This window comes from Anopheles coustani, chromosome 2 (genome assembly GCF_943734705.1).
Source record: "Anopheles coustani chromosome 2, idAnoCousDA_361_x.2, whole genome shotgun sequence".
Taxonomy (NCBI): Eukaryota; Metazoa; Arthropoda; class Insecta; order Diptera; family Culicidae; genus Anopheles; species Anopheles coustani.
Genome location: NC_071289.1, coordinates 28401761 through 28429106, shown reverse-complemented (window position 1 = coordinate 28429106; position 27346 = coordinate 28401761). Strand labels below are relative to the sequence as shown.

The following is a 27346-nucleotide window of genomic DNA, read 5'->3' as shown; positions in this document are numbered from 1 at the left end:
GACTCGCCTCGAGTTTTTGTTCAGAGCTGTTTACAAGATATAAGTTTGAATGTGGATGTATTGGGAAAATGTTTACACCAAGCAACGATTTCTTCATGACTCACACAAGACGACATACAATCAAGTTAATTAAGTCTAAGGTGTTCTAAATAAGGAGTTTCCTGTTTGTTTATTTCATTTTTGCAATTAAAAACTCAATCAGTTTTGCCGGAAAAAGTAGACATTTTTATTGTATGTTCGAGTTAGTTTTAGTTCCTTTAGTTTACTTAGACCGATGCTATCGGAAAATAAATCACTTTCAATCAATTCTCAACGATTAATTTGTAATATATTTTTTTCGTTGGAAATTCTTCCATGGGAGATTTCACTCCCTTTTCGTGCACACAATATAGACAATCATTTATATCATATTAAATTGATATTGATATATGGTATTCGAAAAAATAACTTCAGAAAGAATGGTCTTACTTGCCGTATTGCTTAACTTATTTATTTTGTTATTTGATAAAAGATGCCAGAGTCTGAATTATCTTAAGACTTAATGAATTAAAGACTTTTTCTCGCTACTGGATGTGATTTTTCAAACCAAACGAATTTGAATGATTAAAATGAAAAGATTTTAAGTCTAGAGTGTTTCACTTTTGTGTTAGTGTCTTCCTTCTTATGGTTCAATGAAAAGGATATCCATCTTCTTGTTAACATTTTTGTGCCGCAGTTTGCTGAGCAAAATTATACCCCATGCTACATTAACAATCCGCCCCTCCCTTAGGAAAGGCCCTTGATGCAGCTCGTGTAATGATTAGGCTTTGCACAGTTTCACGCCGTTGTTTCTATTACGTGGCAGTGCTTGGTTGGCCCCGCGGCTATAGCCATTGAGGCACGTCCGTGTGCCGTACATAGTTGCATGGAAGGTATTTCCGGCATAGTTGGAATAGGCGCTACCATTACCCACACCACTGTTTCCACCACCTTCGCCGTCCTTGTTGAACCCGATGGATGCATCCCTCCAGTGTCCTAGCGAGGCACCTAAATTAACCGAACGAAATGACGAGAACAACGTCCCTTTTGCGAGCGGAACCGAAGGTTTTCCACTGTTAACGGAACATGTGTGCCATACGCGGGACGTATATGTGTGTGTGCATGTGAGCGAAGAGCGGACCTCCTTTTTCTCCCGCAAAGTATGCCGGCATGCAATTCGAACATTGCAGTTATGTTGCGGTAGGTTGTCTGTCCGTACAATCTCTCGGGGAAAATGGCGTGGCCGGTATGAGGAAGGGGAAGGAAAGGAGGAGGACTGCAATTCATTGCATTCAGCCTGGCTGGCTGGCAAAGGATTCGTTCCCTATCGCACCCCCTCGATACCCTCGCGTCGATTGGGGTGGATTTTATCAGCATTGGGGCCATAGTATGCTCTAACTCTCGTGTCTTCTTCTCTCCCGGGATCCTTTTAACGGATGCTTCGGAGTGGTTTTAATTTAGTTCCATCATAATTCGTATTTGGACCTATTATTTGGAGTTCCAGAGCGCCATAGCGTAGCAGAAGGTTTTGCACGCCTCTTTGGGGTGCCACAAGCACGACTGAAACACTTGCAAAGCCCTGCGGAGGGTAGGGAAAGTCCTTTATGAAAGGAAATTGTTATCGCGCCGTGAAAATCTCCATTCTTCCTCTCAGCAGCATAGCATTGGTGCAGCGGTGAGCATAAGCGCATTATCGCGCCATTTGAATCTCGATGCAAGTTCAATACCTTCATGCGAACACACACGCACACACATGTACGCGGGACGTGGAACACACCCATTTTCGTCCTGTGCCAGTGCACCGACCTCCCTCCTCGAAACGTGCTGTCATTGACAACGGGTGGACCATTAATCAAGTTGGGTTCAGAAAGCTGTGTATGTGTATGTGTGTGTGTGCGCTTATGAGTCAGAACATCGCCACCGGTGTGAATATATATCGATGCAAGATAGTTTTCCATTGTGGCCGTAATGCTGCAGTGTGTTCCGCTCCCGGCGGGATCCGGTCTGTTGACATCGGCGTCTACCGGAATAGGAGAAAAGCGTGCATGTGCGTTTGTGCACGTGTGCGTGTGATCTTCAACTCCCTCCGGGGGAAAGTAGCTGAATAGGTTGCAATCAAATCGGAATTTTCCGATAAATCCACCGCCAGTCACAAATTTTGCTTTCCCCGGTTTTTCCCTCTTTATCTCCCTCTCTCTCTCTCATGTTGCCCAGACTGTAAAAAGAAAAATCATATACGAGACACGGGAAACTTTGTAACCGTCCCGCAGCTGTATGTAGTCGTTCTTTTTTTTTTTTTGCTCACTTTTGGTTCGTTCGATCGTGATACTTGCTTCGTCAGGATTCGCCACCAGGGGATGTGTGTGTGTGTGTGTCTGTGCGAATGCCCCGTGCGCTGGGAAATCCCGTCGTAGCGCCGAAGGACTTTTTTCCACCCTGGAGGGGTTGGTACTGTATGACAGGAATTCAAGCACCCGAACCCCGGGAAATGCAAAGGGACTAAATTGAGTTTAACACCACCGTCGGGCAATGTTGTGCCTGTGTGTGTGTGTGTGTGTGTGTGTGTGGAGGACTACATCGGGCGTCGGTTGGTGTTTTTGCTTCCACCAAAAAAGGGCCAAAATCATATTGGCATGACGTACGGTTTGGTCGTTTGGTGTCACGGGAGATGAGGTTGATGTACGGTTGACTAAGGTAACAGACTGGAATTTATTTCCCCCTCCCCCCTCCGTAGAAGCATGTTGCCCCCTTTGCCCGGGTGTACTGTGGATGATGGGCGGCGAGCATGAATTGACAAATTGACAGGCGAGTTTCGGTAGTTGTGGATCGAAAACCTAATCTGCCTCTAGGTAGTACGACCTTGTTGTGCGAAGTACATATTTTTTCCACCACTTTAAATAGTGAACTTGCGGATTAACGGTTTGTTTGTTGTTGATGTTTTGTTTTGGTGCTTCCCGCCGCATGCTCCCGAGCAATCAGCAGCGATAATTTTCCACTTGTTTCTTTGCGTGACACAATCCGGACCCGGCGGTCCGTGCAGTCATCAAATAATTCTTAACCATAATCTATCATCCGACCGGTGGCACAGAGGGGCAGCAAAAAACCGCAACAAATCTCTAACGATCGCCGGCCTCCACCCAAAACGAGACCCATCGGACAAGCGGACAAAAATACGAAGCTCCATCGTTACCTGGAGTTGTCGCACCAAGGGTCGGAATGACAAAAAAAGAGCGCATTCCCATGATCGCTGACATTCCAATTAGCTGGCTCGGGAATCCGCGGTGTCACTCCCGGTGTGTGTGTGTGTGTGTGTTTGGGGGTGATGGTGTTGGAAAGCCAACGGTCCTCATGCTCGTTAAAATGTCATTTACTTCAGCTTTTTTTGGGGTCGAACCGCATTGAGACGCAAATAAATGAAACAATCCCATCCCCGCTTCCAACGCAATTCCTTTGGAGGAGTGAATCTTTGAAATCTTCCTAAATGTCGCGGACAGATGGCGGTCATTTTCGGTCGTTGGAAATCATCCCATTGTAATCGTCGTAAGCTTTCTTTCCACGGAGCTGCAATTGTGTCCCGCTCAGGATACAAAGTATAGAACGATGGGTTTCTTTTGATGGAGTTTAAAACCCGCACCGATAGGGATCTGGTTGACGTAAGCAAGTCAAGAACCGCCGAAATACAGTCGATCTAAAGATGATCGTTTTCTGGGGTGAATGTCACAATGCAAATGCCCGAGCTATTGGAGTGTCGAAGCAGAACAAGGGTGAGAATGACTTGAACGAAGCCGCACACCGCCGAGCAAAGGTGTAAATGATGATCGATAAGATCTCTCGTCGGTTTAAATAATTCATTTTCTGTTTCACCCCTTTTTTTCCTATGATGGATTTTTTTCTTTCTTCGGCAACTTTCTTGAGAAGTTGTAAGAACCCCTGTTGACGGAAGACATGACTGTGGAAAGTTAAAATAAAAAAAAAAAAACACAATCGACGACGGAAACTGGAATTTCTAACCTCTCAACCCGGGACCGAACAGTATGGATGTCGGGAGGCAGTGTACGTTGTTGCATACAAATGCAAACACCAGGGCGTACCCTGCTGAAGGGCAATTTTCCGCCTGTCTTGTGAATTAATTGTTGTCAATCAATTAGAAGTGCTATCCCGCTTCGCGAGTGTGTGTTTGTGTGCCAGAATCGTGTGGCTCAATTATGCTTGTGATTTATGAGATGCCGCCTTCCCGCGCGCCGCTCGAGTACTGACGATGCATGAATGATGATGTGCCCACCATTCACGGCCAACTCCAATTAGGAAAAGTCGTGCCGAGTCGGCATCGAGAGAGCGATGCGTGACTTCATCTTTGCGCATCAGGAGAAGGCTTGTGTTACTGCTAGATCTTCAGTGCCGACTGGAAAAGAACCCGCACTTTATTAGTTATTCCGTGCCCGATGTTTGTCTGACAGTTCCCGGATCGGCCTGCTGTGCGCGCGCGCGCTCGTTGGTGACCACCACATTGGGCTAATTGGGCGTGAAAATTCACCATCGGCTGCGAAGGTAAAAAGAAATGTTCGCACGGGCCGCGAAAAGATACCATGGCGCCCAGCGGGTGTCTGTCCGGCGTTTGTTGATTTCTATCATAAACCATTCATCAACGGGAACCCGGTTGTCTTTGCGAGGTTGCGGCCAACTCAAGGTATGGCTCATCGGAGCGATTTGATAAACATCTTCCGCACATAATATGCACACCGGGCGGTTTTGTGCTAACAGGGCATGTATCCATCCCGAGCCGGTCTTCCAACCTTGAAGCGTGATCAAATGTCGAACCCGCCTACAGCGCCTTTCCATGGGAAACGGTGTAGGATATCCCGGACGAGTATTTGTTTCCCCTACTGACACTGGTTTCCCATGGCAGTTGAGATGAGTCATAGAATGTTTTGTCTGTTGTCGATGCCATTTTACAATCGGAAATGTTCAACAGTGACTCTGTATTTCTAAACCATTATTTATACCGTGCTTGTTTTCAATTTGTCACAACAAACCATACGCATTTGATCCCTTTCTTTCTCCGACCGCACACATCTTGTGCGTTTGACAGGTAAACATACCTGGACCATAAGAGACCTTGACCGTTCGGACCTAAAAGTAGAGCATATGGAGGATCCTTCCATTATGGTTTCGTCATACCCCGGTGCCTAACTTTTTTTTTGGTTTTGAGTTGAACCTTCCTGTATTGCGGTTGTTACCGGGTTCCGTAACGAAACGCTTCGTCACGGCTTCGTCGGACTCTTCTGAAGAAAACGTAAGAGTCCCACCGAAATGGACGGTCTGTTTGTCGATTTTTTGATTTGTAGATCATCGTTCGTAAATCATTAACCCGGCCGAAGTTCGATCGATGTTTATTGTCGATGCGATTCGGTTAGTTAGAAGTGAAAAACTAAATCATCCATTGGGATTTTTTTCTTCTGGATTTATATGGCTTTTCAAGACAACGTGACATATGTAAGGGTTCGGATAAATGTATTCAAAAGCAGATTGATGAGGAGAAAGATCGTTGGGAGGGTGATGTTTATCAATTTGCGTAAACAATTTGCATTTCAGGGTCCATTCTTACTTCAGTTGCTAGAGGTTAGGTTAACCATTGACTTGCTGTCTAGCTCTCGTCCATCATCGTTACAACTTTCAACCCCCGGGGGTCTGGTATTCCCAGTGTGCTTGTTTCTATCAATCGTCTCTATTTCTGCAAACATCAACCACTCAGAAGCGAAAGGCGTACGCCCGTTTGGAATTGAAGCTTCAATTTGAAAATTGAACGTATCATTGCCCAGAGCAAAAGCAAAACAAAAACCGACTCGGCTGAAGGATGATTAAAATGGACTTACCTCGATGAAACGCCAGCCTGCTCGACCATCGACGGGGCCTTACTGTCGGAGACCCTCTGTCTACCTACTCTCCACCCTGTGAATGCCTGTGATCTGTGCCGCTACAGCTCGGTGTGTCGTACTGGCGTAGGAGAATGTTCCAACAACGCCTCAACGCGACCCTGATCGGTTTGAAACTGAAGCGCTAAAGAGTACCCAATGGGTTCATCTTCGTCATGGTGTGCTTAACCTTTCGCTCGGAGCGACCTCTAACATTCCCTCCACTTGAGAGAACAACGCTCGGTCCCTTGACAACCGACCGGACCGGATCATCATCCCCCCCCCAACCGGATCGGAAAGCAGACGACAGACAGCGCGCAACATCGTCCAATTGAAGTCTTCCGCGTCCCTTATGGATGCTCTCGGGCCACTTGTGTTGGATGATTCTTGTTTGATTCTTTTAACTGACCTTCGCCGAACGATCGCTCGTCTTTCCCGTTTCTGTTCTTCCCTTTTGCCCACCGCCCATCGTTTGCCTACACATGTTCAAATGAATATTGAAAGTTAACGATGACTTTTATTATCCACTCTTATTACTTTTAATCTTCCGTCCGGCGACACCCTCGCGGCGGCCGTTGCCAGGCTTCGTTTCCCGGTTTCCCTACCCTACCGGTCAGATCCCTGTCAATCGATAAGCTCGTGACATCTGTGGCCATTTGATGGCGCGATTCTCGGGACGCGGTATGGAACATTTGGCTGATCCGTATCTTAACCCACCCACCGGCCGAAAGTAAGGCTCTTGAAATGGATATAAAAATATCCCCAAGTGTGTGGGTCGCATCTTTCCAATATCGAGACCGATGTCGAGAGTGCTAGAAGTATCTTTCACTTGTTTCCATCCAGCATCGCTTGGCAGAAAAGAGAAACTTATGGTACGGGGTCATAGGTCAAATGAAGCTTCTCATTTTCGAATCAACCTATCTGTTTGGGTGTAAGATGTTTGTTGAAACTGGTTCAAACGAATGGAAAAGCAACGTTACTAAACGAAACATTACTAAAATAATTCTACATGTTTGTTGATTATGCGCGGTCATTTTGACAACTGGAAAAAGTGAGCGATTTATCACCGAGTTTCAAGATTGTTTCTCTTCCCGATTTTGCGTCTTCTGTTTTCTCTACTGAGTCTGTGAGTATTTTAAGAAATGGAAACAAAAACAAAATGAACTACTCTAACCATATGTAACCTTGGCGATATTTAAGAAAACATGTAACGAATTTGTATTTTCCTGCATTGTAGATATTTAAAATCCGACCGGGTATGCCTTTATGTTGGAATATTTTTAGTCAAAAACAGCTGAATGTTGTTTTGCATATTTTTAGGGCTGTAATTGAATCACCATGTCCGATCGCTGGGAGGACCAACATGCAAGCGTCAGGTCGTGTCATAAATTTAGAAAAGGTTGCCTTTTCTCCGAACCCGAACGCTAGTCTCGCATCTCATTTCCTGCGAACTGTAATGCGAATGGTCCCGGCATCTCCGGTTTCCGAACTTGGCCGTCCTTCGAACCGCCGAAACGCGCCTATGCACATTCCATCTGGTAGCCATGTGTGGTATGGGCGCTAACGACGCGTTCTTTGCGCGTCTCCCTATCGCTCGGTTCGTTCGCCTGCGAACCATACGTTTGCATTTATGATCCACCGAGCCAGAACGCGCTCGGCCGTTTTGGGAAGCGGCTTTTCGTTTTCGCTCAGTGTGCATTCTACAGCCCACCGGATCGCGTCTTCCGGCCGGTCGGAAAAGGCATTTTTCAATTTGTGCAGTTTCCATCGACTCTTCCGTGCCGGGCTTAAGTGGTGAGCAGCATCAATTTATATCGTGTTTGCTCGCCGGACCGAGCAACGCTGTGCGGAGATCGATCATACGGTAATGGGTTATAATTAAAATTCCCGATCGATCGCGAGTGTGTGCGTTGAAGGGAAACGGTGTGCCGCCGCTCAATCGATACCAAACCATCGATCGATCGCATGTGTTTCTTCGAGCTCAACGCCTTACATGTGGATTCGATGAGGTAACGTCAAGACGGACAAGGAAAAGACGCGGAATATTGTAATTCGATCGGTGAATTATGGAACTCGGGGGGATTGGTGTGTTCTTCCACATCCAACTTCTGTTCGGGGGCTTCGTTTTGCTGCTTAAGATACACTTCGATTCATTTACTCTAAACCAGGGGTCGGCAACTGATTTTATCCGGCCCGTAATAAAATGTTAGTGCTTCATAAGAAAAACCCATCTCAATTCTTATTGGATTTGATCACGATGTTAGGTTGGTTTTTTCCCAAAACGTAGATCAAAATTGGTGAACGAGTGTTATTCAACACCAGGTGGTTTTCTCTTAGACCTTTTCTATCGTATTTGTACTATTTTTCGTTCTAAAATTTCCTAACGTCGTTAATCTCGTCCTAAATCTGACGGCAATAACTCGTTTACTTTACATCCAAAATTGCTACATTCAAGGAATAGAATTTTCATATTCACTACGAACTAAAGGCTCGCAATATTGATAACTGATCGAAGCTGGGTTATTTTAGATACTCAGAGAGTGGTACGCCAGTAAAACTAAGATATTCTAGAGTAATTTGTGCATAGGATTAATATCAAGTTCAATTTAAAAAGCAATGAACAGTGCAATAAACCAAAATGTATGTGTTTATCAAAATTAAAAAAAAAATTAAAAAAAGAATTCAACATTAATTTTTCAAATATTCCAGCTTATATAACTTTTTATGTAACTTTACTATTAAGAAAGTTGATACTCTACTCGAAAGGGTTTAGTTTTACTTTGACAATATTAAATCATCGTTTAAGGTACCCGGGCCGGCGCGTTCGGTTTCTCTTTAATCATCTGACCCTTTTAGGGAATCATGTGCCGACCCCTGCTCGAAACCATCTAATACGGTATTAATGTGATCTCCTTTTTTCTTCTCCCTTTCTCACCTTTATAGATCGTATCCCGAGGGTCTGGACAGAGTGGACTCGATTACGAACGTGTGCCGGCCGTCGTCCGGTGGCATAATGTTTAAACGTTGCCATCGATGCAAATCAAGGCTTCTCCGGTGCGTCGTCAACTTGTAGGAGAATACTTTGGTGGTGCATAGGGAAGGTGTTTTTTAGGCGAAGATAGTGCGGTGTTGGTGGTCAGTGGTTTCAATGGGGTTATGTTGTCACACGGTGAGGGTAATCTAACGAGGGTTTCCTTCTTTCTAACGCAGGGTTTTCGTGCTAGGTGTGTTTTAGAGGAGATTTTGCGTGCGTGCGTGGAAAGGAGGAAGAGAGTGAAGTGAGTGTACTGTGCAAGTGTCATAACAAGTGGGCCGGAGTGGGGTTGCGTTTCCGTGTGATGTGGAGCCTCGGAGCCGCCAGCAGCGTGCGGCCCGCGGGCATGGCCAGGATGGCCAAGTGTGGCGCCAGACTCGGCGGCAGCAGTGTGGGTGACGCGGGTGACAACGCCCGGCGCTCGCCAAAGGCAAAGAAGCTACAGAATGTGCTCGGTGTGTCCGCGTTAGCCATATATCTAGTGTTAGTGTTTAGTGTTAATGTGGCGCTGGTGGAGGGCAAGCACCACCATCATCATCAGAACGGCGGTGGCGTCGGTGGCGGCGGCCACGAGGAGTTCAAATTCGATCCCACGAACAGCTTTATTAGTTTAGTCCTGCCGCACGACACATATCCCGGCTACAGCATCCAGAAGTTCAGCGCCAACTTCACCGGCCCGAACTCGCCGTTCGCCTCGATCTCGTCCTACTCGTCGAAGCCGCTCAACTACCGGCTGCTGGAGACGGACTACTCGAAGTACTTCACCGTGCTGGAGGACGGCCTGGTGATGACGACGGCCGACCTGTCGCCGCTGGTGAACCGGCCGGTGAAGCTGGTCGTGCTGGAGGAGACGCCCAACTCGACCGCCACGCACCAGCTGCAGCTGTACGTGATGAACCGCAAGGACATGCTGCACTTCCCGACCATGCTGGCCGACGCGGTGGGCGAGCTGAGCGAGAACCGGGACGCGGGGACGCGCGTCCGCGACCTGCCCCTGCTCCAGGCGAACTCGGCCCGCGGCGCCAAGACGGTGATCTACTCGATCGTGGCCGGCGGGGAGGAGTTCGCGCTCGAGAGCAGCAGCACCGGCGAGGTCGGCCCGACCGTGCGCATCGAGGAGCCGCGCAAGCACGGCGTGTGGCTGGTGTCGGCCAAGCCGCTCGACCGCGAGCAGCAGGACGAGTGGACGGTCGTGGTGGAGGCAAGCGACGCGAAGAAGATCAACAAGGCGCAGGTGCGGCTGCCGGTGCGCGTCACCGACGTCAACGACAACCGGCCGGTGTTCGGCAAGCCCGACTACCGCTTCACGGTGACCGGCGTGAAGGCGACCACGCCGGCCGGCAACGAGACGGTCACCTGGGAGCGCTTCACCAGCGTCGGCAAGGTGGAGGCGAAGGACGCCGACGGCGATAAGGTGGCGTACCGGCTGACCAACCCCAGCAACACGGTCGTGATCGTGCCCCAGACGGGCGAGCTACTTCTCGCCGGCGAGCCGGACCTCTCGGAGCTGTTCGTCGACGTGGAGGCGCACGATCTGCGCACGCCGAGCCTCAAGAGCGAGCGGCCGGCGCGGGTGCTGATCGAGTTCGTCGCCCCCGACCCGCTGCCGGTGATCGTGCAGCACATGGGCCACGAGTACCAGCACTCGCACCGGCGTGACAAGCGGCGGGTGACGCGTGCTGTCCGGCCGACCAAGCGGATCGAGTTCACCGAGGCCGACGGCGACACAGAGGGCCGGAACGTGTTCCAGCTGGAGAAGGAGACGGACCGCGAGACGTTCAAGATCCGCGACGAGAACCCCTGGGTGACGGTCGAGACGAACGGGGCGGTGCGCGTCAAGAAGAAGTGGGACTACGAGGAGCTCGGCCCGGAGAAGACGATCGACTTCTGGGTGATCATCACCAACCAGGGGCACAACGGTAAGTTTCAACCACTTCAAAATCTCGCCAATTGGTGCTAAATCTCGTTCGACTGTCGATAGCAAAGTATTTGTCTTCTGCCTAAAACTGGTTTCCCGCGTCCCTCCGATTAACGGCGCCGATAAGCAATTCCATTTGTCTGTTATCGCATACCGACGACGAGCGCGCCACAATCGCGCGCCATTTGCATACTTTAAGCCACGAATAAAATGTGCCCCCGGGGGCTATCGCCAAGATTGCCGGACACTCCGAGGGATGATCCGATCGGCGTTCGTTGATTTTGTACACAAACAGAGCGACTTTTTCAAGAGCGTTGCTTCAAGTGGTTGTACGAATCGACATGAAATTATGAACGAAGTGGCACTCTTTTTTCCATCGAGTGCCTGCGGGGCGATAACGTTTGGTAGCTGGAAGTTTTAGAATATGTGGCTCTTAAACGGCGTCAAAGGCCAAGAATGCCAGCGTACATTTTTAGCATTATCGGAGGGAGCGCGTTTTGCTTTCGTATTGCTCTATGTTCTGTTTTACGCAGTGCATTATTTGATCGGAATTTCAAACTCTTGGTCTTAACGTATTAAGGATGCCATCCATTTAAAAGTTCTCTTAGCTTTTTAATCTATATTGAGTAAGAAAACTTTAAAAAAATATTGAATACAAACCGGCTCGGATTAAACATTTTTTGAGCTGCATACAACTGTTGAAAATAATTGGGATTTACCTAAACATTTTGATTTAGCATTCTTTTAGTACCATGCTGTGTAAAACGCAAAGAGTTCAAAAACTCTTTCGGATATCTTACAGCTTCGTAGGAGTTGGAAACTGGATCGATGAAAATGTATGAAATCTAGCATACGTTTTTTATTTTAAAATTTAAATCTTCGACGTTTGCATGTTTTTGCTTGAACGTTTACATTCACTTATATCTCAGAAATACCAAAACTTGATATAAATTGTAATTTTTATTGACAAATAATTTTTCTTGTTATTGAAAAGAAAAGATATTGCGAGTTGAGATTACACTTCATATGTCAGTCACAAATGTAAACAACTAAACCAATATATGACGATATAAAATCGTAATTTATCAAAAAAGTATGTAGTTTCCAGACATGAGATATAGTTAAAAAACTGTCCTCATATCTAAGAGACATGCTTCCAAAGCTCGATTAAAAATGGTTCAGCCGTTTAAGAGGATTTTAAACACTAACATTGTGGCATAACAATTTTATAAATATAGATTTTTTAATTTCGCATCAAAAAATTATTGTCGAATATCATATCTAAGCTGTTTTCATGTCTCGTGTACGGGATCGAAAATATTTACAGTAAATCAAAGATCCTGAAATAATCATTTCAATAACTTTACTCCTTAAAACTCAATTGTAAAGAAGCTATAATCTAACATTCAATCAATACTGTAAATGTAAATGGTCCGTATCTTGGGAGCAGCCTAAACATGAAATTCTTCTCTGCATTATATCCTTTGGGAGACGAAGCTGGCCACATCAAGTTTGTAAACACTTGTTGACATATGACCACAGTCTAGTTTACAGTCAAATCGATCAATTAAAGTATCTTCTCTGACAGATAAGAATCTGTCCGCGTTCGCTCGGTACAAGAAGAAGGCATTTTTCGCTACAACATTCCTATTTCTTGTCCAATTAAAGCAAGCGGCTCCATTGCGACCGGTTCCGAAGAATGTAAACCGATACCGGCATCGAGTTTCGCTAGTTTCAATTGAAGTTTTACTGTCGATTGTGGGGCGGCTGAGAAAAGTCAAACACGACGCTCTCACATACGGTTTGTGCGGTGATCAGAAGTGACAGCTCTTCTCCCTCGACGCCGTTGTTGGATTATTCATGAGTCCATTTTTCCGGCGACTAATTGCCTATCAAGTGGTCGTTCCGAATGTGAAGCTCGCGATACCGATCGACCGATCGGTTGGCTCGGGGTCGGGGTGTATGTTAGGGAGGCAGTAGCTACTTTGAATGGCAACCAAACACGATTACCATATGTTGGGTTTTAGTTGTTAGGCGAAGCTGTTGAGAGACGCCGGCTCACTGCCGGAAGCCCCGGGCAAGAATGAAATGTAAACAAACTGTCCATGGGGCTGAGGATTTTTCTCACCCGTCTGTCAGTTGAAAAACAGAGAGGGAGGAAGATAGAGAGAAAGGATGTGTTGTAAAATACGAAACTACTGACAAAGGGCACACATAAATTTTACCTTAATCGGCGTCTCGGAACAACTCTTCTCCTTGAAGAACCGGACGGATGCTGTTGGGAAAGCTACCAATCTACGCTAATTCGTTGAGAGACGAGCTGCTAATGTTGCGTAACATGCGGCTCCCAGTGCACGGGAAAACCCATCCATTGGCCGAGCTTCATAATGTCGTATTTATGCGCGTACGCCGTAAAAGGGTAACGGCAGCATACTTGAAGTATGAAAATATCGCCATTATGTGACGACATTTCGTCAATATTACCATGCACGCGTGCAGACCACAACTGCTGGTATTTATTGGTCGTATGCGCCGAGTGTCCCAACGCTGCCAGCGTACATATATTTAAATTGAGTGTAATGAAAATTTATTATGCTACCGTTTGAAGCAAACCTTTTTCTTCCCTTTTTAACCACCGTGGCATAAAAGCCTCCCGCAAGTGGCTAAGGTGTAGGATGCCTTTCCCTCTTCAGTTCGCTTAACAGTCGTTTTTGTGGCCATTTTTGTGGCTTTTCCAGCTGTCATTAATTGGCAACCGACCGCCGCCGCCTCCATCAAGCGGTCGATTGGGATGTATGAGGCCTTTTGGGTTTCCCCTTTCTTTTCCAGCGTTACATCCATTTCCCCTGGCATGTAGCAGCACCCAGCACTTCTTCGTTAATCGTACTTCATGACTTTCCTCCGTGGCAGTTAATGGTCAACCATGTCAACCCTGCAAGTGCCTCTAAGTGGTGGTGGTGTACGAGGTCAAAGGGAAAACTAGACCAGTTATGTTCTACCCGTCTGTAGGCCATCATTTCGTGAACCCTTCGGCATGCTAAGCGTGTCCCCGAGGAGTAAAAAGCCGGTTTTGGCGGCATTGCGCCAATCATAATTTGTAATTTCCATCACTCGCAGCGACAGCTGGGTACCAAACGAAAATCCACGGGAAAGCCTACGAAGTTAACCGAGAAAGCCAAACCCCGGGTTGGGATGCTCAACTCGCAATGATTTGGAACTATGATTTTCTACAAATGTAAGCTAAATACTGGTAGATATTAAACTACCTTTAAACAAGAAGGCAATAGAGTAGTCAGGCTGATTTATTTTGCGAAAGTTGCATTTATTTGGAAAACGCTGACACAAGCGTGCAAATCTCAAAATTCATAGGCTTCTAATGGATGGAAAGTGCTCATGCTAATGGTTTTATTTTTGTAAAATATCACACACGTGTCAACAGTTGGATGTGTTTGCTACCGAAAACTACCAGTGTGAACAAATGGTCTGAAACGGCTTTAAGTGCATAAAAGCCCGGCCAAAAACGAAGGGGTTGGGGTACCACCGAGGGTTGTCGGCTTGGTTAGAACTTGATTTTGGGACGGGTTTTTATACATATAGCCAGCACAAAGTAACACCGAACAACGCATAAAGCTAAGGCTCCGCTCCGCGTGCAGCTGATGCTCCGATGGTGGAAAAACCCCCATTTCAGCATAGAAACCAGCGAAATGGCACGCGCCTCTCTGGAGTCCAAACAAACGGCGAGGGTGGAAGAGAGTGCCGGGGTGGGACGAAATTTATTGTCCTGTGGAAGCCATTTCGCGAAAGAGTGTCATCGTGTGACGAAAGTGCCAGTGGCATGCATGATTTTCGTCGCGGTTCCCGCATCCCCCGGCCGTTTTAGGGCTTTTGTTTCAACACATGCGAGGTATAGTGACAACAACAACAACAAAAACCCACAAACGAAAGCACTTTCCCAGCACTTTTCCCGGCCTGTCGAAACGACCAGCTAGCTAGCGAGTGGTTCACCAATGGGGCGGGGGTTTGGGTATGTTAGCTTTTTATGCTGCCTCGAGCCACTTTGGTGGACGCTTTTTCCGAACCTCGGATCCGAAAAACAAGGCAGTAGGAAAGCAGGGGAGATGGGTCGGAAAATCGCGGCGTGTTGACAGATTTATGATACTGTTGAAATGTGTGGCCGAATCAATGTCTGGTTTTATGTTTCGTAGTCGTCGTTCCGGGCTGCACATTAGCGTAGATCTATGTCCATGTCGTTCATGCGCATACGTTTGTGCGAGTCTGCAAGGATGGGTGTGTCTAGAAGATGGAGAAAAATTAGAAGCTTTCGCGATCTTTGCTGGATTGGCTTCATGTTTTCCTTTGCTGACCTTTTGGCATACGTTCTTTCAACCTCTTGCTCACACGTTAGAAATTGATTCAGAATTAAATCGGAGGTGGAATTAAAACACACAAACTTTCTTCCAGAACCCAGAACAACCTAACCTGAAAGTAATCGTTTCCTTTTTTTCCCGCCACTGGCAAGTGCGGTAAACTGTTTGATTGAGTCGAGGCTCCCATGCACCATGGTCTTCTCTGCGTTTCGTTCGTTTCCCATGCGCTTCCTTCATCATCCTCATCGCCATCCGAAAAGAAGACGCTCGCCGACCCGTCTTTTTTTGGGATTTTTCAAACACCGTGCACGCGCGAGTCAGTGAACTTTGGCCCGACCGCTTGCCTCCCAACTCCCTCGGACCCTGTATCTATCGCTCGAGTAGCATCCGCGGGGCCAAATTGGTTTCCGAAACCACACACCACGCTGCCGCCAGCTGGCGCGGGTGTGTGAGAATACTGGCTGACTCATGCTCTTCCTTCGAGCTGACGTCGAGCGCCAAACATGGGGGTTGCCTGCTCCGGAGTACATCCGACCGTTGCCTCCAACAGTGTGCTCCTGGTAATACTAACACTAAGGTTGAAGGAAAAAAAAGAAGAACACGAGATGAAAACGTGGCGTGGAAAACGAAACACTTGCCATTTGGATGGGTGCCGGCTTGGGAATTCGGAAGTTGGGGTAAATTGTTTGCTTTTCAGTTTCGAAACGAAAGATGATGTTTTTGATCTGATAAATGGCAATGACGGTGAAATTCATTAGAAACGATTTGATTAACTGATGAAATTAATAAAATGACGCATGATGGACAAAATGCTTAATTGAAATATTTACAAATTTTAAGTCTTCTCGATTCTCGTTTGTGTTGAATTCACCGTACGCGATTAACGTATTTCCGCGTGTTTAACACTGTCTTGCATTATACCATCTCAGATTTTTTAAAACTTGTTTTACTTGCAACAATTATTTTGTTTCAATCACTAAAAATCTTTGAGAAATTTTCTGATTTTCTGAATATATTCTTGCATCCCCTGCTTGCAATCTAAGTTCCCACGCTCATAATTTGTTGCCTGACATCATTGATAACGAATTCATTCTTCATAAGCTGCTTTAGTTCCGGAGATATTATGATTTTATTTTAGTTTAAAGTGTTTTCCACTTATTCTACATCGTTCAAGAAAGTTACATTTAATTATTTTACCAATGAATTATATTTATGTAGGAGTTCCAGCCATTTACATATCGGTATATTTTAATGACAGTAGCGTGCAAAAATCGTGAAGTAAAAATGCGGTGTTAAAAACGGACCATACATTTGCTATTTTTGACTTGATGTTTTATGTTTGATATCTTTGAATCGACCGCTCAAAAACTCGGTTTCTAGTAGGATCAATTAAATAAATCAAAATGAAAGGTTAAAATGTACCTCAAGTTGGATAATTCTGGCACCAAAGAACAACAAACAGATGTTTTCGGGCAGCTTAGACAGATAAATTCTTGCTTTTCATTCCAAAAACCATCAATATACCTTCAAACTCAACGCTATACGTTATACCTTAAAAAGTTTACCTCCGTTCTGTCCCTTCTGTTGGATTAACAAATTTGTTTACTTTTGAACTGAAGAAAACTGGGATCCTTTCAATCGTTCGTTGTGGGTTTTCTTGCGCGAGTAGAGGTGAACGCTGTTTGATGCGCTTTGTTTGCATCGCAATCGTCGGAGATGAGAAGATCGTAGATTTGGTTTGTTGAAGTGAAAGGAAAACAGAAAATGAAATAATGTAAACTTTTGCCAACTGTTTACCCGGCTAACGAAAGGCCCAAATTCCGAATTCCGATGCGTTTTCCACCCGCCTCCAGCATCGATCAGCGCTCTCCGGCTCACCGTCGCGATACCGATGAATATCGACATCCGCCCGTTAATTGAATCAGCAGGTTTGATTGCGATCATGTTTTATGAATCGGCTGCCACCGCCGGTGCACCGTTCGGGTTTCGGCAAACCCCGGATTCCACAAAGGTAGCGCGCATCAATAATGTGCATTTATCCTTCTGCTCACCGCGGCTCCATTATTATTGTCACGGCTGTGGGGACGCCCAAAAAATAAAAAAAGGAACACATAACCAACGTGTCCCCCTCCCTCTCCCTTTTTGAATTTTCGTTGATGGATTGTCAGATGAAAAAAAGATAAAAAATAGCGAGGCTTTCGCTAGCATTCGGAAATGCATTTAGCAATGATCCATATTTCATCCGCACACGCGGCTCGAGGAAATGGTTTGTGTGCGTCGGCTTTAATTACTGATGCGCCGGAAATTTGCTATCGCATCGCAAAAGCGAGAGTTACCCTCCGGGGCCTCGAAACGCCCCCTTTCCCTGGGAAGAATGGACAAAATGCACGCTCGGCCGCGTTCTATCGGCGTTTCTCTGATTAATTTCGTTGCAAAATCATTTACTCTTGCTGGAAACGTTTCGATGCTAACAGGGAGATACAGCTTTGTTGCTGTTTTTGCAGCACATTGGCAGCGAAGTGCATTCGTTTGCATTCCGCGATGCATCCGTTGTTGTGTTGTCGTACCCAGCTCAGCGGGGGATCGCTATGTGCTATGTGGTGATGCCTTAATTGTACATTTGTGCGTGGCCCATCGTAAAATTGTATAATGCTTCGCTTTCAACCACTTCTGTGTTTTTTTGTTTCGGAAAAAAGACAGCATGATGTGGTTTAGGTTGTTTACTTGCTTTTATGTGCTGCTAAAGAATTTCCTTCGTTTTCATACCCGAACGACATGGCAGGACATGAATTGTGTAGATATCGGCGGCACCGGAATGGGTTGGTCGTGTTGATTAATTTAATTGTTTATAAAGTGGTTTTTATGTGCCGCAAACGAATTGTCATAACAGTTATGTTTATTTTTCGTCTCTGTGGTGCTGAATTAACGATCCCTAGAGGGGTGTATGCCTTATGTGAGCATAAAAGAAGCATCAAACATCTAAAGCAGAACCAAAGAGTCGTCCACCGGTTAAAGTTATCCTCGTTGGTAAAGGTATCCAAGAGCTGCAGAGATGCTCTGAGTACGTTGCTTAAGATTTTGGTCTTTATTTTATTCGGCTTTTTAAAAGCACCCCAAAGCTAACTAAACGAAGTAGGTAAAAAGGAGGATGTAATCGGGAATGCGATATGTGGAACCGTTTAAAAAGGAGACCGATCAATTCTCTAGTAAACTACAGCCAAAAGGGCAGACAGCATATCGCGCTTTACGCGGTTGTGGAACTTCAAAGGTCAACCATAAATCAAAACCAAACGATGGACGACGAATGGAGAGTAGCCGGCAGCATTCCTGTATCTGCATGCCATGCATGGGAACCCAAACGAAAGGGAACGGAAAAGGGTAGCTTGTCGTATAATGCCGTCATAAAGTGACGAATTAAACGCTCGTTGCGTGCGCCAGGAATCACCACACCTCTTTTCGGAGGGAATTTCGTTCGTTTTCGAATGGGCGACTGGTTTTTAGAGGTGTTGTTTGATGTAAAGTGACCGTCTTTTTTTTCCTACCGCGTGACATTTGGAGCAACACTCGTAAAGGAGACACAGATTTTGCCGTAATCAAACCGAAGAATTAAAGTTCTGTGTGTGTGTGTGGCTTGCATGATGTGTAGCAAAGTCAGGCGTGAACTCTTGTTTTTGGTACGTACTGCCTACTTTATGAGTTAATCGGGCACTTAAATTTCATAGAATCTCTGGAAACACCCGATGGGGTGTTTCAAAACGCTGCCTCAGGAGTAATAAAAACTTTATACGTCGTTTAATGCAAAGGAATGTTGCTCGCCGTATCTATTTTTGTTTAATATTAGTGTTATTTTTAGCCTGTGATGGATGCCTTTATACTGCATGTCATAAAAATATGAAAGTTATATTTTTAAGCCGGTTATAGTTCACAAAGTTATTGAAGTGTTGACTTTTTTCAATGCAAACTATTTTACAATCATAAATTTGTGTCAAACTACGTTCTTCATTCGATTGCGTATATCGTATTGTAGCTTCAAATTTGTTTAATAAAAATATGCCACACAGAGTGACAAAAAAGGGGTTTGGATAACTCCCTTGTTTGATAGCTTTCTATGTTTTCCTCTCCAATTTCAAACACATTTCCGCCTCCCCAGCGATGAAACTGTATCCTTATGTTTGGTCTGCCTTCATTCGATCCGTTTGGCGGGTGGTACGATGATGCTGTGGAGAAAACGCATTATGCACATGTGGCGTCACCGTACATTATGTGATCCCATCCTTCCTTCCTACAACGGCTTTTTGGGAAGTAAAAAACAACCCATCCCATCCACCATCTCAGCCAGCTGGCGGCTTCTCATCTGCATCATCTATGCTTCGACTGGCTCGAAGGGTTTTTCATTTAACGAAGCATATTTTCCTCTGGCTAGGCGCTCTCGGTCGGGCGTACTCTTTTCCCGAAACGTTGGGGACCCTCCCGCGCGGAGCATAATGATGCTGCCGAGTCGAGGCCGAAACAAATGCCGTTGCAGGCACAGAATGGCAACTTAATCGAGCTGATGTTTTCATTGCGCTCTTGTTCCTTCTAAAGCAGCCAACCGACGAGGTCGGGAGGGAGAATCTGTACGTATGTGTATGTATGCATCTTCTCCTTTTTTTTATTCCCCCACACATCCGTCTTGTTCAGACTTTGTTTCTTCGTCCTTCGGCTTCCAGCTCCCCTTGCGCGGAGGAAGGTCTCGAGCCTGCCCACTTGCTTTTGAAGCATCCTGCCATCCGTCCAATCATGTTTGACATCGCGCACATGCCCGGCGCACATGACGTGAAGAAACACATGGCGAGGTGGGGCACCGGGAGACGTGCTTCGTCTTGCAAAAAACTTTTTGCTTACTCACCGCGCGCGCTGCAGCTATTCTTGGGTGGAATATGTTCTGGCGAAAGCCAGAAGGGATCATTATGCTACCGGCACACGGCACTGAATGGAAGACAACCTTCCATTTGTGTCCATCGTTTTCCTTTTTGCTCTTGCTCTTGCTCTTCTCCCTGGAAACGAATAATGGGGTCCCGGTGTTGTAACTGCGCACGCTTACGCAATGGCTTACCTGTGTTACACATGCGTGTTTGAGTGAGTGTGTGTGTTTGTAGGGAATTTTAAATGTGTTTTCCTACGTCTTCATAAGCCCACTCCTGGATCACCTCGCAGGTGGAGGTGTGTTGCCAGGAAAAGGAAACGGGGAGTGGAGGTGCGTGTTGGTAAACTGTGAAGCAAATTGAAGGAAAAGAGGATCCTCCGGCTAACGGCGCTTCCAACCGGTGGCCGGAAATGATGGCACGCGTGAAACAAAGGACTTTATGCACCATTTTTCCGTAAGCATAATTCCCGGTTCGGTAGTAAAAGGAAGGGCACGCTCTCGCCGCATTGTCTGCGTGCTCCGGGCATCCTGCTTGCACCTTATCCTCACGAGCTCATCAAGCACGGCCAGCGGAAGCAAGTGAAGGGGTTTTTCTTCCTTTTGTCCTTGGTGTGTTTCAGGTTACTTCTTTTCTACCTATTCGGATGCTGCCATGAATCGGTTTTCAGTTTCTTTTGACATCCTCTGAGTCCCGGCTTGCGGATCAATGTTTACGGAAGCCAGCCGGAGCTCTTGAGAGCAAAAAAGCGTACCAGCATAAGAGTGTTCCCGGGATATTGGAAGGAGGAAGTGGCATTGTTATGATTTTTGCGTTTTGATGTGCTACGTCGCGCCAGGCGATTGTACTTCAAAGCAAAGCGTTTGCACTTCTATTTAAGGCCAGGCTTCTGTTTTGCTTCTTCAGAAGGGGCCTCTTTTTAGTATATGTGTGTGTTTGGGCTCCGCCTTACGGCAACAAGAATGAATATGTTCATCGTTTCTCCATCGAGTGCGTCGTCGTGGGCTTAATTTACAATTTTGACGACCTGCTCCACCGCCAGACCCATCTCCCACTTCTTGTGTCTACCATCATTTTTCCACCGTCTTTTTCCTATATTTCCTATCACCATGGCTCAGCAGAGATTTGCCGCCAAAGCCAAAAGGAGCGCGGAAAAGTCGTCCAACCCTCGCTCGGCGGGAAAGCATTACTTCAAGCGTTCTCGCCAGTTTATGGTCACCGCTATCGCGAGGATGTTTATCGGCGAAATATGAAACGGAATCGGAAAACAATCGAGAAAACGAACCTTGCGCGCCCGGTTTGTTCGAATCGTTTTCAATTTTCGAGCCGGGGACAGTCAATTGATTTTATGTTTTGTTCGATTTTCCTTTGCCAACTGTCAGCGTGGAATGATTTATGGTGGTGATGTTTAGATCGAAGTACGAAGGCCCAGTGAATGGGGTTACAAATCACGGTGCGTACGATTTTATTGTTTATTTGTGGTCTCTTTTTTTTCCTCAATCCAAATTGATTTTAAGAGAACCTAAAACGTTATGCGAGCAAAGCCAACGTCGCACAATGGTTTTTCAATTTGCGTTATATCATAACAAATTTTATTTAATGTCGCCATAAACAGCCGTATTTGAATCGATATTCGAAAGAAAAAGTAAGGTATCTCGAGACCCTCGTTTGTGGTGAGGTTTTAACAAACGGTAACAGGAAATTATTAACAAAATAAATAATCGCCGCCCCACCGTTTAAGGGAAGCAAACGAGAAGCTCTCACCCTACTGCACCCTAATGAAGCTTAATAAGAAAAGAAAGGTTTCGAAAAGAAATGATGCACAGGAAGCTGAAAATGCAATCAACCATTTCGATCGATTTCGGGTGTGTTCGCGTTCGACGCTTCTCTCTAGTTCGCCTCAGAGAAGGGGTCTGGTGGGGATTTTTGGTCAAGGTTGGCCGCGGATGGATGGCTTCCCCCGTCTTAACTCTCCCTGGTTTCCCGTTGATGGTGGTGGTGAAAAATTATTTCCATATTAGTCTACCTTTGTGTCGTTGAAATTTATTGGCGAGATCCTCGAACAAACGAGGAAAAGTTATGAGTTGCGAGGAAACCAAGCTTGCCAAACTTGTTTGTCCACCATTATAAAGTACGGGTTCGAGCTGTGGAAAGTAACGTTTGTTTATATTCTTTGCGCGCACACACACACACACGCAAACCCGAATCCGTTGGTAAATAAAATCCCAACTTTCCACCGCCAATATTTTCTTCTGGAGAGGGAGCTAATTTTGCTGGGTCCTTTAATTGATTTGGACAAACCCAACGAGTCGCACCTTTGCAACCGAGGGTGTTTACCGCTCATTCCGTTCGGTAAACACCGCAGATACACTGCGGGCAAACCGTCGAAACACATTAGGGGTGGAAAGAATGTTGCGTGGAAAATTGCGTCCGCCGAACGTTTTTATTTTTAGCTACCTCGCAAAACGGCTCCAACAACATCTCGTTTGGTTTTTGAAGCGGTTTTACGTTACACACATTTCCGTTCGAGTGAATTCTTGAATGGAACTGAATGGCTGGAAGAACGCGCTGACATCCGAAGGTGTGTGGGACCATAGTCGTCTTTAAAGATCGCGTCTCAGATGGTTTGTTGTTTGTGTGGTTTTCCTGGAAGCGGGGCGAACCATTTTTAATTGCTATTGCCGCTCGATGATCAACACACGGCGCGAAGAAACTGCGCGGAATCCATCGATCGTTGCGAAAGCAGCGTGTGAGGCAGAAGCGGAGAGCGTAGACATTGACAGATCGTTTCCTCCCCATTTGCACCCCATCTTGTTTCACCTCCGGGCGGGACGACAACGTTGCAGAAAATCGAAACCGACTAACCCAGTGCCGGGACGGAAGCAGCGTGTGCTCAACCGGAAAGCCCTGCTGGCGTTGGCTCGTACATGTGTGTTCGTGTTCGTTGAGGTTGCGGTTACGGTTCGGGTGCCTCTATGCTCCTCAATGCGCTCCCCCCGGGAACGGGTTCTGCCTTTCGAAACGGAGCGCAAACTCGAAAACCCTTCGCATGCGCGAGGAACAAGGGCCGCCTGGGGGTGAAAATTGTGTTTTCGCATCGTGGCTGGGAAATGGAGGGTGCAGCATGTGCATTTAGCTGCTGCACGTTCAATTTCAATTGCTTTATTGTTTCCGAGGTTGCCTACGGTTGGCTGCCTAATTGATATTGACGCACCAAACAGTGGAGCGTCATGGAATAATTTGTTGTCTAAATACGGGAACTTTTTACATTTTATTCGAAAGTTCATTTTTGCACATTTTTCTGTTCAAATCTGTTTCCCTATTCAAACATTGTTTTCGCTTTAAAAATATTCTATTTGCGTTTGAAATTTTATCTGTCTGCGTATCGCTAGCCGGATATATCCTTTGTCTTTAACATAACTAGGAATAAAATGATTGTTTGGTTCGATCGATTCTTGCGTAGAAATTCTAAATAAATTTCTACCCAAAACGATCCTTCTGATTTTGACACGGAAAACATTTTTCCAACCAAACATTTCACCCCAACTTTTAGCTTTCATAAATCGAACGCCCGGGGGCTAAGCAACCAGGAAGGAGAACGAAGGTACATTTAGAACTTCATGGTTTGTGTAGCGGCGGTTTCGGTCCAAAATCAATAATCGAAAATTACTTCGGTGTGGCTTATGGCTGGAAGGGTTTTTTTCCTTTTCCCCGTGAACCCGGCAGAACGTTGGTTGTGTAGAACGATCGTTCAGCTTCCCTCTAGGGGAGGAAATTGATGGCAAGCTTAGATCCTAGTACATCCTTGGTGACGATGCCCGCCGGCCGGGATTTGGTGTCCTTTTTTTCGCTTCCGCTTCGTGAAAGTCAAACGCTCGGGTCGGTCGATCGGATGAGTGGGAAAAGTTCGTTGGTTTATCGCCATTTTCGCGGTGAATGAGCCGTGGTGCGCGGAATGATGTCCTATTGGCTGTCCCCCGGCGATAACCACCTTCCTTCCTTCCTTCCTTCCTTCCTTCCTTCCTTCCCTAGATGGCATGCGGAATAACGAACCTTTCGCGAAAGTCACCACCGTACGACGACGACCGCAAGGATTCAATTTTAGCGACGAGATATTTCCGGCATTTGTGTCGCGCGCTTGTGTATCCTTTTCTTTACTTGTTTTTTCTCCTTTTTTGTACATCGCTGCTCCACTCGTTGCGTTTTCACAACGATGCTATCTCGAGCGAGGACAAACAAAAAGCCGGGAAAGAGTTGACCGCCACCGCTTTCATCGCCGTTGCCGGCCGGCAATCTTTTGATATGGCGGTTTTACTCGGTTTTTGTGATGTTTGGCGGTTGGGCTGGTATCTGTGTGTGTGTGTGTATGCCTTTCCTGAGCACATTTTCACACGAATTGTCCTTTGCCGGTGTCAGGACGCAGGACCGATGTCCTTAGGTCGGCCGCACTTAATAATTTACTCTCGGGAATTGAACCGCCTCTGCCGTTGCCTGAAGGGGCGCGCGCGAACGTACGAGCGGGATTAGCACACACACAGGACAGGACCTCGAGAGCCAGTGGTTAGGTTTCGCTGCGAAGATGTGATGCTGCCGTACCCGCGTTGGTCCGCGCTTATCTTCATCTTCCGTTCTGTCCGCACGATTCGTTCGGATCGCTTTTTCTCCTCCTTTTCGGCTTGTGCGGTTCTTTCTCGAACCAAGCCAATTCCGTCTCTCGGCCGGTCTCGGTGAAGCTGAATGAAATCGGCTGAAAGAAGCTGCATGCACTTCAAATATTTATCTCGTTCCTGAATCTCCCGAAGAATGTCCCGGGGGCTGCTCTCGTTCTCGAGTGCTGGCTTGGGTCCCTTCCGAAGCACCGGAAGGGCAACGCAACGGGGTCGTACGGGAGGAGGTACAAAACAAATAAACAAACAGCGAAAAAGGGAAGCCCAGGAGAGACGGAAACTAAACAAACCGCGTATTGTTTGTGTTTGTTTCTCCTGTCGAATTTCTTTCCATTTATTGCGCATTGCAGATGTGTGACGTAACGCTGCTCGGGTGCAGCAGGATCGGGATCCTAAACTTTTTTAGGAAAGGAACAGGAATAGCATAGAAACTCAAAGTAATCGTTTTGTTCGGAAGTTTTTCGGTTCTTTTGTTGCTTTCCAAATATTTACTTATCTTTTTTGTTTGCTCGTAACTGTAGGTTTTCCATTTTTTCCCATTATTTATGTTGGTAATAATTTATGCTCCAAGCATTTTTCTATTGATAGGACCATTTATTACAACTGTCAATATCCAACCAACAAGTTTTTAAACAGCAAAATCTTTAACACTAAAACTACCGGAATAGTCATTTTGATTGGTCAGGTACTTTTTCAATCACATTTATCTCTTAAGGTTGAACAATTCTATCAAATGTTAATACACGACTTTCAGACATCCAATGGAATATTTATTTTTATGTATTAAAGAATAAAATTTTCTTTTTAACAATGAACATAAATCGCGGTAAAATTTCAAGCGCCAATATTTGATCCTTGACTTCTGAGCATTCCAGTTACTACACTTCCCCTACCGGACGGGATTTATTACAGTCGTTCGGTAACCGGGTTTCATCTGGTAAAGATTTGCCTGTCATGTGCAAGTACGATCGACAGGATCAATATTTACCTACCAAAGAATTGTGTACTGAGCTTGCTGCGGTGAAATAGGCACCATGAAAGAGCGACTGGACTGTGGGTGAGCGAGAAATCAAACAGCTAAAACCCCTCCGAACGCCAAAGACCGACGGACGAGCAGGTTCTGCGGTTTTATGTTTACAACCTGGTACTGCATAAACCATACGTGCATGCATACGTGGTGTGTATGCAGACCGGTGAATCGATTAGCTTATTGGACTTTGGAGTCGCTGTGCATGAAGGCGACCACCGAACGGCAAGGTCGCCGTCGAACGACTGGACGGAAGTCTGCAGCAGGTCCAATGCGAAGACGGTCCAATGTTTGACTTTGGCTTGAGGAACACTAACGAGACGCACGGCAGGAGTCAGGTGGCGCGTTTTTGTTTATGTTGCAAATTTACATGCATTTTCATGCCAAATTTGTTCCCACACGCAGCAAGAAAGCTTGTGCGGGCAACTTCGAGAATCTATAGACCGCGTTGTTGTTGGTGCGCTGATTCACGACGTCCTTAGATGAGTGGTTTGAGGGATTCCACCATGCAACGGAGGAAGGAACGTTTCAATCCAACGTTGGGTTGGGTTGAGCAAAGAACGGATTTACTAATATTGGCAAAACATTTCCAGAAACCTGACACAGGATAGTTCAGCAGTTCAACTTTTGTGGCGCACTAAGCTGCCCATGGAAAAATCTTGGTGCTGAAGCTGTGGAGATTGGCGGACGTTTAAAATGTAAATAAAAAAGGAAAAAACGGAAAATCCTCACAATGAAAACTCGATGCATTGGAGTGAGAGAGAAAGAGAGAGAGAAAGAGAGTATTTTACCTTTCAAGAGTCAACAGTCATGGCACCACTTGTGCCGGAAAAAAAGTTGGGAACGTCGCAGGACTTTTGTGAAAAGGAAAAGTTTTGCGTATGACATATAACATGTTTTGTTCGGGCCTTGTCGCTGTGTTGTGGACGCTTCCTTTTAATGGAATATTTTGAAAACGTGATTAAAAAAAAAAAAGGTTCTTGTTGTTCGGATAGAGAGAGAGGGCCGTTTTTCGTGGTAAGGACATCTTAAAAGGAAAATAAAAAGCAACAGAATCTGCGTTCAATTTAATTTTGCAATCGAAAAACATGTTTCTGACTTATTCGAGCGGCTGTGCGTTTGAGAAGAAGTCGCTCTACCGTTCGCTGAATAAAATAGCGATAATAAACCAACCCGGAAATACTTCTGAATGAAGCCGACGTTAATAATAAAGCTTTTCAATTTTTAATAACATTTTTCCGCGTGCACAGCAGAATTTCCAGGAACAACCCGGTGGGTTTCCGGACCGAAAAGGACCGTCGGAATTTATTTACGCTTAATTCACTTAGTCCTAGCTGGTTTGCAAAAATTAAAATCGTCTACTTCAAACACCCCCACCTCACTCATAATTGTTCCCACGTTGGGCCCTTCCCACCCACTCATCCCGGCATTACGTGAATCTCACTTATCTTGAACCCGGTACCGGCGCACGCTTTAGGCGTTTGGATACAAATGAGCGT

General features: G+C 46.0%; 1 protein-coding gene across 2 annotated transcripts in view; it reads left to right on the top strand.

The window, feature by feature from the left end:
• Positions 1-9268: 9268 nt before the first annotated feature.
• The window catches only part of LOC131266193 (neural-cadherin), a 181561-nt gene continuing 163483 nt past the window's right edge, over positions 9269-27346 (top strand). For both annotated transcript variants that reach the window (XM_058268585.1, XM_058268586.1), the window contains exon 1: positions 9269-10883. In XM_058268585.1, coding sequence (XP_058124568.1) covers positions 9269-10883 — 1615 coding nt within the window. The remainder of the gene's footprint in view (positions 10884-27346) is intronic.